The sequence below is a fragment of the Engraulis encrasicolus genome, chromosome 19 (assembly GCF_034702125.1).
Source record: "Engraulis encrasicolus isolate BLACKSEA-1 chromosome 19, IST_EnEncr_1.0, whole genome shotgun sequence".
NCBI lineage: Eukaryota > Metazoa > Chordata > Actinopteri > Clupeiformes > Engraulidae > Engraulis > Engraulis encrasicolus.
Window position 1 is genome coordinate 18,862,646 of NC_085875.1, and position 14,553 is coordinate 18,877,198.

Sequence of the window (14,553 nt, forward strand, 5' to 3'; positions counted from 1 at the left end):
ATTCTTTAAATGACTCCCTTCCACAATGTTAGCCAATTATGATATATTAAAATATTGTAGTTTTTAAATTATTTAAAGGGTTTTGAGAATTAATTAGCGCATCATAATTAGGAATGGGATTTATCCGCCCTCCAAAACTGCTTTGAAATAACTGACTGTGATATTTTTAAACAAGTTGCCACCAACAACAACCAAATAGACATTGAGGAGTATAAAGATACAGTCACATCCTACATCACCAAATGCATAGACGACGTCACAGACACAAAAACAATAATCACTCGAGCCAACCAGAAGCCATGGCTGACAGGGGATGTCCACAAGCTGCTGAGGGCAAGAGACAAAGCCTTCAGAGCTGGGGATAAAGCGGGCCTGAAAACAGCTATGGCCAACTTGTCACAAGGCATTAGAAAGGCAAAGCAAGAATACACACAAGCAGAGATGCACGGAGCCTATGGAAGGACATCCAAGCTATCACTGACTACAAGCCATCACCTCGGAGCAGCAAAAACAACACATCCCTGCTGAACGACCTCAACAGCTTTTTCACACACTTCGAGGAACAAAACAAGACCCACCCACAGAATACCTGTGTCTACCTGTTGATAGCATGAAGAGGGCTCTCAGGATCAACCCACACAAAGCAACAGCCCCAGACAACATCCCTGGACGGATGCTGAAAGACTGTGCTGAGGAACTAAAGCATGTCTCCACTGACATCTTCAACACCTCACTACAACAAGCCATTGTCCCCTCCTGCTTCAAAGCCGTCACCATCATATCGGTACCAAAGAAGTCATCTCCATCCTGCTTCAACGATTGACTTCAGCTCAGCATTCAATACCATCATACCCCAACAGCTGATATGCGAACTGGACAATATGGGCCTCAGCACCTCCCTCTGCAACTGGCTGCTAAACGTCCTGTGCCAGAGACCACAAGCAGTGCATGTTGGTAACAACACTTCGGACACCATCACGCTGAGCACAGGAGCTCCACTAGGGTGTGTGCTAAGCCCTTTACTCTTCACCCTGCTCACACACGACTGCAAAATATCCCACAGCACCAACCACCTGGTGAAGTTTGCAGATGACACAACCCTGACGGGTCTCATCACCAACATTGATGAGAAACACTACAGGACAGAGGTGGACCTCCTAGCCAAGTGGTGCAGTGACAACAACCTCCTACTGAATGTCAGCAAGACAAAGGAGATTGTTGTCAACTTCCAGAAAGGTCACCACCAACTCCTGCCACTGACCATCGATGGTGCTGCTATGGAGAGGGTGAGCAGCACAAAATTCCTTGAAGTACACATCAGCGAGGACCTCTCCTGAACCACCAACACTGCATCACTGGCCAAGAAAGCCCAGTAACAACTGAGGCATGCCAGTGCCCCACCAGCCATCATGACCTCCTGTATGAACCATTGAGAGCATCATCACCAGCTGTATCACTGTAAAGTGCACTGTGGTGGTAGCAGTGAGAGTGAAATTGAAAGTGATTGGTCAAGCACAGACAGTGACAGTAGCAGTAAATGAACTTTCCGCCTTGGACTATACCTTTCCCCAAATGTTCAATAAACTTTATTTATGATTCAACCGGTTTCCTTCTATTGGGGTCTTGTGGTCTTGCGCACCAACTTGCATGGACTGTGACAGTGACACAGGCCGTACAGATTGCAACATTGTCAATAGTTCAAGTAGTTAGTGCTTACATCACATTAGGGTTTGGACTTTTCCAAATTGTTAATATATTTCCTTTTAAGGTCTTTATGTAAGAATTGGTCATTTAAAGAATCAAGGGGAAAAAACCCAGAGCTCTCAGACATCATACCACTAAACCAAGTATATTTTCCCAAATGTTATAAGTACACCAAAAATATGACAATGTTCATAAACTACATACTCCAATGTTTCATATTGTATATAACAAACTATGATAACCAACTGCAAAATGGCTGTAGAGGCCTTGGCAGTTTACTACTACATAGAACTAAAACGTATAGAGCGTACTGGGGTCATATACAATATGATGTACAAGAGTATAGTAGGAATGAGTTATATTACTGTTACCACTCAAATTCTTATTAAGGACATCTTGGAGGTTCAAACAAGTCATGTTGAACCTTGGAAAAGTGGTCTAGATCCAGACATCATAGCGCAATGTAATCACAGAGGAACTGTGTCACTGATGTTGGTTGCTAAGGAAGATGCTTTGACTAGCAACCGTTGCTATGCAAAAAGCTACAACAAATACAGTGTAATATATGTATACTGCAGACTCCAAGCTTTCATATGGTATATCATAAGCTATGATAACCAACTGAATCATGGCTCTAGAGGTCTTGGCAGTGTACTACTAGAATGTATTGAGCATTCTGGGGTCATGTACAATTTGATGTAACAACTTGAAAAAGTATAGTGGGAGTGAGTTATATTACTGTTACCACTCAAATTCTTATTCAGGACATCTTGACGATCAAAAAAAATCATATGGCGTTTTGTTGTGGGGGGGGTGCATGGTAGGCTACCGTTCCTCCCCGACTATTTCATCCTCCTGGTGTTTGTGGACCACCTCGTCGTGTTCTCATGACATGCCTTCACAGATTAAAATACGAATATTTACTTAGCCTACATCGTCTATGTCGCTCGCCACATTCTTCCTCATGCTCAACATCTTCATATTTTTGCCAGATTTGGGGCAATGTGGATGCATGTCTCACGCCAGCTTCTAAGGACAAGGTCTCATCATGTTACTGGTGTGAAATATAGGCCCTATGCGATGTCATATCAAAAGCATCTCATATGCAATGTCATCTCAAAGCGTGCATGCGATTTCATCTTGGTCAGTCAGAAATGGCACATTTTGCTTTTTAAAATGTCTGCGCCCTGTGCGCCAGGAAGGCTCGTTTTAAAATTAATAAAAAAACTGCTTCATCATTGGCGGGTGTGCATGGTTACAACTTTAAGGGACTTAATTGTTTGCCCAAGAGCCTCCCGTAAGCACCTGTTATCGACGTGACTAGCCTACAGTTGGGTGACCTCGCGCACGCAAATCCATTAAAATGTGGACTTCAGTAGGGTCTATTCTTAGCAGTATGAACCAATCAGGTCGACTTTGCCTTTAAAGAAAATAATTAACTTCTGTCTACTTTACTAATATGAGAAAGAGGGAACAATGTGAGTGTATGTGTGTGACTCACTCATGAGGTGTGCCATGGTGACAGAAGTCAATGGCCATGGCAGCGGAGTCCATGGATCCACATTCCTCCTCCTCTCATCCATCACAGAGAAGATGCAGATGACCAGCTGCATGGTCAGGGAGACCTCCACTGTGGTGGCCATGCTGGAGCAACACAGACAGACAGACAGAGAGAGACTCCATATTATTCATCTGACAACAATGTGACACTGAAAGTACAGTATTTCAGGGTATTCTCTTAAAAACATTAATATTAACATAAATGCTACATTGGCTTTTTACTCACACGCAGCGAGAAAACAGGCATGGTCCACCGCGACACCTCCCACTCCATCTTGGCATGGTGCGACATGGGAAGATTGCACCACCCATCAGGCAAGGTGGTTTCTGCCAACTTGTTCCTCTACTGGGACGACGACGATGAGCCGTCGTACATCCCGATACAGTGTGGCACCTTGTGGGTCCCCAGGACTTTAGGTTTGCTTTGGAATCTTCACATGAGAACATCCACTTGGGGGGAATTTCATATGGACATCCCGGACAATGCCTTTGGAGTGGTCACGTTGACCACTTTTGCGTGCTTGAATGAATTTTAGCGATGGTCCTCTGTGGCGATGGTTAGAATTAGTTTGTCAGTGTGAGCGAAGAACACAGTTTGATGAGTGTGTATGTGTACAGTATCTATGTGCATTATGGTGGTGGGGGGTTTGGATAGGGCAGATGTTAATCTTTCATTGTTGGGGTTGCTGGTTGTTGGTGACGGGGCAGGGGGGAGGTTGGAGGAGTAGAGCTCGATTGCTGGGAGGATAAAATCTGGGTTGCTGGAAGCTGGGGGCTACTATAACAATTCTGTCTGACTTCTGCATCTCCTGGCATGGTGGCAGCCTTGCAGTATAGGGCTTGGGTCTTGAGCTTGATGAACTGCCCACAAAGGTCCTGCTCCAGAGGCAGGCTGCCTCTCAGGGTGGCTACCCTCTTGGCCAGGCCACACATGTTGGGGAAGAGCATGAAGTCGTACATGACGGCACCCATAGCACCACAGATCATGGGACCCACCCAGTACACCTATAGGAGGAGGGAAGAAAAGAAACAGTTACGTGTGAGCAGACATCGGAGCAAGACACAATCTTAAAGGGGCACAATGTAGGATTACATAGTTTGTGTAGATTTTGACACAGGCATGACACGGACACCGCGCAGTCATGAAAAAAAAATGCTGTTTAACTTTCATGGATTGTAGATGCATTGCCCTCATTTCGAAGTATACAAATCACTAATTTATTTATTTTTACATAGTTTGGCCTTCCAGCTCTAAATTCTGAATTCAGAAATTCACATTATTAGAATATTGTAATAAAATCAGAATTATTTCTTTCAGAATTAAAAGAAAGAAATTCGGGTCACATCAAATCAGTTGAAATTTGGTACTTTTTAAATAACATGTCAAGGTTCAATACTTGGTTAGGGCTGTCTGTCTTAATCACTGCCATGATGGGTTTAACATTGAAGTCAATGACAGAGGCATTGCATGGGAGTTATGGAAGCCCAGATAACCTTGATGCTCTGCAGTCAGCTGTTTTAGAGTACACACAAACACACACATCATGTCAAGAGTCCGGCCTGGGGTTACGGCAGCTCAAGCATTAGGGTAGTAGATACTCACGAAAGAGTAGTCCTTAAGCACATCTCATGCAGCCTTGAAGAAGCAAGTAGTCCTGCTTCCTCTAGGAGGAATTCCACCACCTGGGAACAACAACAGAGAACAGTCTTGACTGGGAGTACCTAGAGCGAGCAGATGGCAGAGCCAGACGGCTTGTGCTGGAGGAGCGCAGTTCTCTTCCAGCAACATATCAAATATATACAACTAACCGTTTCTTTGCATCTGCACTTGTTCTGTATATTTCCTGTGCACTTTGTATCTGCTAGTGAGGTTGGCTTTGATTATGTCCTCGCTTGTAAGTCGCCTTGGTTAAAAAGCGTCAGCCAAATGCAATGTAATGTAATGTTCTTTTTGATATTCTGTCTCTCCATGTTAGAATACACCTACCTACCATTAAAATTATAGACGATCCATGCGTATTTGTTACTTTGCGCACTAATAATCAGAAAGGGATGAAATGCTTATTGTACCTGCCTACTTAAGTGCAACATTGTCCCCCTATTTGGATGCATCCGTTTATATGCTGTGAGAAAGGGGGAGTAATGCATCAGTGTGACACTCACTCATGAGGTGTGCCATGGTGACAGAAGTCAATGGTCCATGCATCCATCAGAGAGAAGATGCAGATGACCAGCTGCATGGTGAGGGAGACCTCCACCGTAATGGCCATGCCCAGTTGAAACTATATATAGACAGAGACAGATAATTTAAGTATGGAGTATTTAAGGGAATTCTCTCAATGTTATTGTTTTTAACCTAACAAATGTTACATAGGCTTTTTACCAACACAACGAGGATCGATGGAGACTGGCTGGCTCATGCTTCCCCTGGCTTGGCAGCAGGCCTGGGCCTGGGTGTTGAGCTTGATGAGCTCCCTGCAGGTGTCTTGCTGGTTCACCTCCAGGGGGCGACTGCCTTTCAGGGTGCGGGGGAAGAGCATGAAGTCGCAGATGGCGCCCACAGCGCCACAGATCATAAAACCTGCCTAGTACGCCTGCACGAGGAGGGAAGAACAGAAAAGCATATTATAGTTACATGTAAGCTGCAGAGACATTGGAGAAAGACAGAACAATCTTAAGACATGCAGTGCATGGTGACTTCTGCAAAACACCAATAAATAATGTAATGACTGATTTAACTGAATACTTCTTGACACACTAACAGTCCCTAACTAGGGATGGTACAAACCGAACCGAAAACCGAAACCGTACAATTCACACACCATACCGAACCGTGAAATGCAGTCCGTGGNAAACCGCAATTCATGTACTGCCCAGAAAAATATGTAAAACAGAGATTCTAGGAGTAAGGTAAGCGTACCCATTAAGCCCACCAAAATCTAAATTTCTTTATTTTTCAATCATCTTCACACAATTTTTTTGTGAAATGATTTCTTAAATAATAAGATTTACCTCTCTTCTCAATGTTTATCACTGAGTTGATGAATATTTCAAAGTACAATATGAAGATTTTTTATGAGAAAAGTGAAAAGTCTGAATGGTCTTAAAGCCCACTTGTGTTCCAAATAAGCTCATATAGTTATTTCTCTATCAAAATACCTGGTGAGGTGTGTGAGTTGAGTTTAAACAGTGAGCCTACATGGCATAAATGGTTTCAGACCAAAATATTCTTCCAAAATGTAAGATTTGCTCAAAAAATAATGCATAAAACCTTACAGCATCTCTTACTTCATATACTTCATAAAATTCTTCATCCAAACAGAGAATTTTTTTATTTATTGATTATTGTTAGTTCATTACATTACGCCTTTTAAACCAACAACTTGAGATTGTACAGCACTTTTTATGTCCCTCAAAGGCATTTTTCATTAGCATGCATGCCAACTTGCATGCATTTCAATGGGGTGTACCATTTAAGCCCACCTAGTACCCATTAAGACCGCCTATATGAAAAGCTATTTTATGGAAGTGATCAGCTCCACAATAACCATGAGGATGCATTTCTTTCAATATCAATGTCAAACAAACTGGAATATGCTTAGTTTTCATACCTAACCACCTTAACTCATTGGCTGCCTTGGCCGTCGAATGACGTCATTTCGAATAGTGACGCCCCCTGCCTTCGACGTCGTTCGCCGATAATTGCGTTTTTTTTACAGCCAGGCCTCGAGGACGGTCTGACCTATCTTCTGTATAAATTTCAAGCCTCTAGGCATTTTCTAACTGTTCCTGTAGGTGGCAGAAGTGTCCTTAGGAACAGTCAAGGCAGGGCTGTTCAGACCAGGAGGAAATGTCAAGACAAAAACACCCCTTTTTTACTATTATAATCTCAAAAGTAGCATAGCAAAATCATTTTTGAAAGTAAAGCACCTGAGACAGTAGTCTACTTTCTTGCCCTCTGATTTTAACACAGGTAGGCTACTGATTTTAGTGTCAGAGCCTGACCAAAAAAAACCCTTCATCTCATGACCAAAATACAACCCCCAGTTGCTACCTAGCTAGAAGGCATTGTAGCTAGCTTGCCCAGAATACACCATGTGTGTGACAACCTTTCATTTTGGATAATGTGATCAGCCTACACAACATCAGGATGATGCTTACAAAATATCATCTAACAGGAGAATGCACGGGACTAGTGGTGATGTTGGGAATGCTTGGCTATAAATTTTGCTACGCCAGCTAGCTAGCTAGCTAGCACGAAATCGCTAACAACTTACAACTAAGCCTAAATAAAGGAGCCTTGGTAAGTCAACTATTTTTACTCATTCTACAGTTATTTTTTATGGATCTGTATAGTATGATCAGCTTACTGTATCATCAAAAAAGACAGGGGGGTTGCAGATTCTTGGAACAGAGTAGCCTTTGTGTCTGGTCAGATACAGTCAGCTCACATGAGAAAGCATTGCACTTAGCCTCAGACCAGCTAGCCTTCACCACTCCAATCGGCTTGTGAAATGTTGGACATGTGATCAGTGCTTTATCAAAAGAAAATTCATTGAACAATATATGACAAGATCACTATAGCAGAACCATGATGACAGTAATCAATCTGCAAATTGTCCGCTCTGCCAAAGAAGCTGCAGTAAGCTACGCTAAGCGGAGCTGCCTGCCTACCTGCCTCCCTTCCCCACAAGACACAACACGGTACTATTTCTGGAGGAAATAAACCAGCTGTGATTCGTTCTCCAACGAGGGGAGAGAGAGCACGATCAGAGGGGGAGGGAGAGGGAGGGAGTTCCCGGAGTTAGGGAGTTAGGGGCACCTGCTGTCATGATCCATTCTGCGCGCCAGCAACTAAACCAAAACACCCTTGTTTTCGAGTCCACCCCCGTTATATTTCAGTATATTAGGTTGAAAAGGTCATACAAACGGTCTTTTGTTCAGGCTACAGATGACAGAAAACTCTGTAATAGCATCTGATAGGTTTGGAGTTGTTAGGACGATGCCATTATGGGCAAAAACGTTTGCAGTTATAATTCTACTTCAAATGGCGTTTTCTCAGCTTTTTGGCTAGAAAGCAGCATTTTGGCGAATTCCACTTAATTTCAACAGATGATTATGAAAGAACGGAAAGGGGTAGAGAGACACCGTTTTTTTCTGCTGACAGATGAGCGTCTAATCTGTGTTTTGATAGGTATGGTGTTGACATAGACACAGAACTCAATTTTCTGTGAGCCTCCAAAAAACGCCCAAAATGCTGAAAAATCTCTGGCACTCCGAGGTACTCTTTTATGAAAATGGCTGGCAGCCAATGAGTTAACTCTTACGGTAGAGTAAGATAAAGATGGTGTGTGGTTGTATCAAGAGAATATCGGCGTTTGCTCGCTCATAAAACACATCTTTCCATTTGAAGGGAAATGCTATAATTTAGTAAAACACTGCATGTATATATATACAAATCATTACATTTACCTCTTGGCTCACTAAATATGAAAGTATTTTTCAAACATTTGTCTTGAACTAGCTGGAATTCTATGATTTCTGACATGTCCCAAAACAGCAAAGTTTTGAGGCGACTTCTTGTCAGTAGTCCTGAGACAGGATTCACTTGGACGGGGATAACTCAACGATAAAAAATGTGATTTGTTTGCAATAAAAACATTTTATCACTTTAATTGGATAGGGTGATGAACAACAAAATCCACCTTTTCCCTTTCTTTAAATTGACCTCAAAGTTGAAAGTGGGCTTAAAGGGTACATGGGCTTAATGGGTACGCTTACCTTATCTTATCCAGTCTCTCTGATTAACACATTAAGATATAAGAGCAATCAGAGGATGACAATTAAAATCACACCATTTTCACATTATAAGCCTATACAAACCATATGTAGGATATTTAGTGATAAGTCTGATTCTATTAGCCACTTGAAAGAGGGCATTTGGAACGCTCAGACAGCGCACATCAGTTGCACATCACTTTATAATTGCAGTTATATAAATATGGTTTAATATTCCCAGTGCACCATTTATCATGAACTGAAAAAAAGAACCGTAGAGAACCGAAAACCGTGACCTTGATACCGTGATATGAATCGAACCGTGAATTTTGTGAACCGTTCCACCCCTATCCCTAACACTGTACAATTTGAATGCATAAATTGTAGATTTTTTTTCTAACCCAGTGGTTCATGAAGTTCCTCTTGAACATAACAGGGGTGAAGGATCTGGCGGAGTTCATTTCAGCTCCAGTGTAGAACATCTGAAAGAAACAAAGTGTTCAGAGTAGAATATTATCCTGAATGTAAAAAAACTTCAAGGAAGAGAGCAGGTTTCCACACGAAAGACAGTATTGTCAAGCACAAGGAGTTTTTTTCCCCCTGAAAACAGTGTAAAGCAGGGACTGTTTGTGTTAGTTACCTAGTAAATTTGTAAACAATATAAATTAACTGCACTTCAGTTATTAAACTAGTTGGCTACATCACTGGGCATTTCAGGGAGCTCAATTAACTTGGCCACAGGGCGTACGTAAGTGTTACCTTTAATATCCACTGCGGCAGTCCGGACCTTACCGTCATCACTAACAATGACCTTACTGACCCGTCCTACAGGCCACAGCTGATTGTCCATGACCAGGACAACCTGTCCAACCTTGAGGACTTCTGACGATTCCTTCCACTTCTAGCGCAGTTGAAGGTTGGGAAGGCATCTCCTGATGAACTGGTTCCAGAAGTGGTCGGCGATGACCTGGCTGTGTCGGTAAAGTCGTCGTCCCAGCAGAGCTACAGGCCCATACAAGGCCTGTGGCAGGGAGGCATCCTGCCGCCCCATCAGGAGTAGGTTTGGCGTGATCGGGTCTGGGTCTGCCACGTCGGATGACACGTAGGCCAGAGGTTTTGAGTTAAGGATCCCCTCGACTTCCACCAGCACGGTGGCAAGGACGTCCTCTTGAACAATCCGGTCGCGTAGTACAACCTGGAGAGAGGCCTTGATAGACTTGATCTCTCTTTCCCACGCACCTCCGAAATGAGGTGCATGAGGTGGGTTGTATCGGAAGGAGATTTTCTGTCCGTGCACCACCGGCGACACCCCAAAGCAGGCCATCGGAACATCGTCGAATTTTGTGGCCCGCTGCCAACAAGGAGTCGGAATGGCAGCAGTTTGATGTCGATGTCGATTCAGCCCTTGAAGCAACAGCAAAGGGTGATGTAGAGCAGCGGCTCAGGACAATGAGCACACTCATAATATGCATCGCATCAGACAGGTTTGGCATCAAGGACCAACATGCCACCAAGACTTCAACAGCACCAATTCCAAACCGGCGTGAGAAGAAGATCTCTCAACTCAGAAAGGAGCTGAGGATATTAAGGAGCCAGTACAAGAAGGCTAACGACGATGAGAAGGCAGCTTTGGCAGAGCTGAGGGGTATGCTAAGGGAGAAGCTACTCACCCTTCGCCGGGCAGAATGGCACAGGAAGAGGGGCAAAGAGAGGGCTCGCAAGCGCAGTGCCTTCATTGCAAACCCATTTGGTTTTGCAAGGAAACTGCTGGGAGAGAAACGCAGTGGTCAGCTCTCGTGTCCAAAGGAAGACATCAACCGCCACATAAGTTACACCTACAGCGACAGCATGAGAGACCAAGACCTCGGCCACTGTGATGTCCTAGTATGCCCCCCCGAACCCAGCACCCTGTTTGACATCAGCGCACCTACCCTGAAGGAAGTCAAAGAAGTCATCAAAGCTTCCAGAGCAGCATCAGCACCAGGCCCAAGTGGGGTTCCATACAAGGTCTTCAAGCAGTGTCCCCGCCTGCTGGAGCGCCTATGGAAGATCTTCAGAGTGATCTGGAAGAAAGGGAAGGTACCCCATCAGTGGAACTATGCAGAAGGAGTATGGATCCCCAAGGTGGAGAACGCCAAGGACATCGAGGAGTTCAGGTCAATCTCCCTTCTCAGCGCAGAGTGCAAGGCCTTCTTCAAGATCGTTTCCAATCGCCTCATGAGATATCTGCTCAAGAACTCCTACATCGATACCTCGGTGCAGAAAGGAGGAGTCCCAGGAGTCCCAGGGTGCATCGAGCACACCGGTGTAGTGACCCAGCTGATTCGTGAGGCGAGAGAGAGCAGGGGCGATCTGGCAGTACTGTGGCTGGACCTTGCCAATGCTTACGGGTCTATTCCACACAAGCTGGTGGAATTATCCCTGTGTAAGTACCATGTCCCAGAGAAAGTGCGCCATCTCATCCTCGACTACTACGACCATTTTAGTCTGAGGGTGTCTTCTGGGGCAACAACATCAGATTGGCATCGTCTGGAAAAAGGAATCATCACTGGCTGCACGATCTCTGTGTCTCTGTTTGCCCTCGCCATGAACATGCTCGTGAAGTCAGCAGAAGTGGAGTGTCGAGGACCACTGTCAAGATCTGGTACCCGGCAGCCACCGATAAGAGCATTCATGGATGATCTCACGGTAACCACAACATCAGTGCCTGGATGCAGATGGCTCCTGCAAGGTCTGGACCGACTCATCTCTTGGGCAAGAATGAGTTTCAAGCCTGGGAAGTCCAGGTCCCTGGTCTTGAGGAAAGGGAAGGTGACGGACCGCTTCCGATTCAGGCTGGGAGATACCACCATCCCATCTGTATCCGAGAAACCAGTGAAGAGCCTTGGAAAGCTCTTCACTGGCGATCTGAAGGACACCAGGGCACGCCAGACCGCCAGTGATGACCTCAACCAGTGGCTCTCAGCGGTAGACAAGAGTGGGCTTCCCGGGAAGTTCAAGGCCTGGATCTACCAGCACAACATCTTGCCTCGTCTCCTTTGGCCACTGCTAATGTATGAAATCCCAGTCACAACCGTGGAGAGCTTTGAGCGAAAGATCAGCCAGCACCTGCGCAGGTGGCTGGGCCTGCCACGTAGTCTGAGCAGTATAGCACTGTTTGGACATGGGACTAAGCTCCAGCTTCCGTTCAGCAGTGTCACCGAGGAGTTCAAGGTCGCCCGAGCCAGAGAGGTCCTGCTTTACAGAGACTCCTCTGATGGGAAGGTATCCTCAGCAGGGGTGGAGGTTCGCACAGGAAGGAAGTGGCGAGCCCATGATGCAGTGGAGAGAGCAGAGGCAAGGCTGCGGCACAGTACCTTAGTAGGCACTGTGGCCACAGGGCGCGCAGGGCTGGGCAGCATCCCGAAGCCTTGCTTCAGCAAAGCCAAAGGAAAGGAAAGGCGGAAGCTCATACAGGAGGAGGTTCGGGCAGAGGTGGAAGAGGCTCGCCTCAGCAGAGTGGTGGGCATGAGCAAGCAGGGGGCTTGGACCAAGTGGGAGCATGTCACGAACCGCAAGATCACATGGACTGAGCTGTGGAAGGCGGAGCCACACCATTTCAAGTTTCTTGTCCAGTCGGTTTACGACGTACTTCCAAGCCCTGCTAACTTGTTTACCTGGGGCCTGACAAACTCGCCGGTGTGTCAGCTCTGCCAGAAGAGAGGATCTTTAGAACACATCCTCAGCTGTTGCTCAAAGGCCTTGGGAGATGGCAGATATCGTTGGCGCCACGACCAAGTCCTGCGGGCAATAGCAGACACCATTTGCACCGGCATCAGTGTCAGCAAGGGGCAACAACCAACCAAGAGCGCAATTGCTTTCGTCCGAGCAGGCGAGAAACCTCAACCCTCCAAGAAGACCCAAGGGGGCCTGCTCACTACAGCAAGGGACTGGCAGCTCTTGGTTGATCTGGGGAGACAGTTGCGATTCCCAGACAACATCGCATCTACGACACTCCGCCCTGATATGGTGTTGACGTCTACGTCCAGCAGGCAGGTGGTGCTCCTTGAGCTAACAGTTCCCTGGGAGGACCGAATGGAGGAAGCTCAGGAGAGGAAGAGAGCAAAATATGCGGATCTTGTGGCTGAGTGCCGGAGGAATGGTTGGAGTGCCCGCTGCGAGCCAATAGAGGTGGGTTGCAGAGGCTTCGCGGGCAGATCCCTACACCGTGTCCTTGGGCTCCTTGGAATTCGCGGACTGCACAGGAGAAGAGCCACCAAGAACATCTTGGAAGCAGCAGAGAGGGCTTCACGGTGGCTCTGGTTGAGGAGGGGTGAGGCGTGGCGTAGTGCGCTACCTGGACACAAGTCGGGGAACTGATCACCCCCGGCTGGGTCGCCCGGTGAGGGTGTATGACTTAAGACCCGAAACACCCAATGATCGCGGGAGAGTCACTGAAGATGTGTCCAGGTTGCACCACAAGGTGTATTGCAAGTCTGTCCAGCAAGCTGCTCGCTAAGGGAAGGCTCAAGTTGGGCAAAGGCTTCCTTGAGTTCTCGGTCTTCCCCTCGGAAGTTAGTGCCCTGGTCGCAAAGAATCTCAAATAGCTTTCCACGTCTTGCTGCAAATCTCCATAGGGCAAGGAGGAAAGAGTCATTGTCCATGTGGGAAAGGAGGTCTAAGTGGACACACCTTGTAGTCAGGCACTTAAATGATGCCCCACCTTTTCTCATGTCTTCTGCCTATTTTGACTTTGTAGGGGCCGAAACAGTCAACTCCCGTGGACCAGAAGGGAGGCTTATTCAAGCGAAGCCGTGCAGAGGGTAAATCGACCATTTGGGGAATGAGAGCTGTAGGAATGACCGCAACGCCAGTGGCCAGGCTGTGAGAGCTGAGACAAGGTTAGACCTCGGGTCATTCTTTGGGTTTTAGTAAACGCACACCGTTTGAGGTGCGTACGGCAGACAATAGACTCAACTTGAAAAAGAATGGTCGTCGCACACTCAGGACTTCATGCAGTTATATTTAATTCGACCAACGTTTCGGCTTACGCCTTCATCAGGGTCATCTTACACACACAGAGACCCTGATGAAAGATGACCCTGATGAAGGCGTAAGCCGAAACGTTGGTCGAATTAAATATAACTGCATGAAGTCCTGAGTGTGCGACGACCATTCTTTTTCAAGGTTAGACCTCGGGTTATGTCATCAGCCGGGTTATTCTTTGAATCGACATATCTCCAGTTGCTAGTCCCGACTAGGTCTTGGATTTCTGCTACGCGTGTTCCTACGAACACTATGTATTGCTGGGACTCGGACTGAATCCATTTCAGGACAGTGGCAGAATCAGACCACATGACGGAGCGTGTGAGGGGCACTGTGAGCTCAGTACTCAGTACTTGGGCAAGCTGTGCACCAAGTAGGGCCGCACATAATTTCAGGAGTGGGATTGATAGCTGGCGCTTGGGTGCAACACGAGACCGTGCCAGGACGAAGGAGACCTGGATCTGACCAGCTGGATCTACCACTCGG

The 14,553-nt window shown here is 46.2% G+C and overlaps 1 protein-coding gene across 1 annotated transcript; it reads left to right on the plus strand.

The window, feature by feature from the left end:
* The first annotated feature begins 10,376 nt into the window (after nucleotides 1–10,376).
* LOC134470047 (uncharacterized) lies at nucleotides 10,377–13,495 on the plus strand. Its single transcript, XM_063224070.1, has one exon. It carries the CDS (start codon nucleotides 10,492–10,494, stop codon nucleotides 13,399–13,401), a length of 2,910 nt encoding a protein of 969 aa, XP_063080140.1. The 5' UTR covers nucleotides 10,377–10,491; the 3' UTR covers nucleotides 13,402–13,495.
* The last annotated feature ends 1,058 nt before the right edge of the window (nucleotides 13,496–14,553 follow it).

Bases quoted from the DNA above. Each gene is read 5' to 3' on its own strand.
- LOC134470047 (XM_063224070.1), top strand. From the start codon at position 10,492: ATGAGCACACTCATAATATGCATCGCATCAGACAGGTTTGGCATCAAG.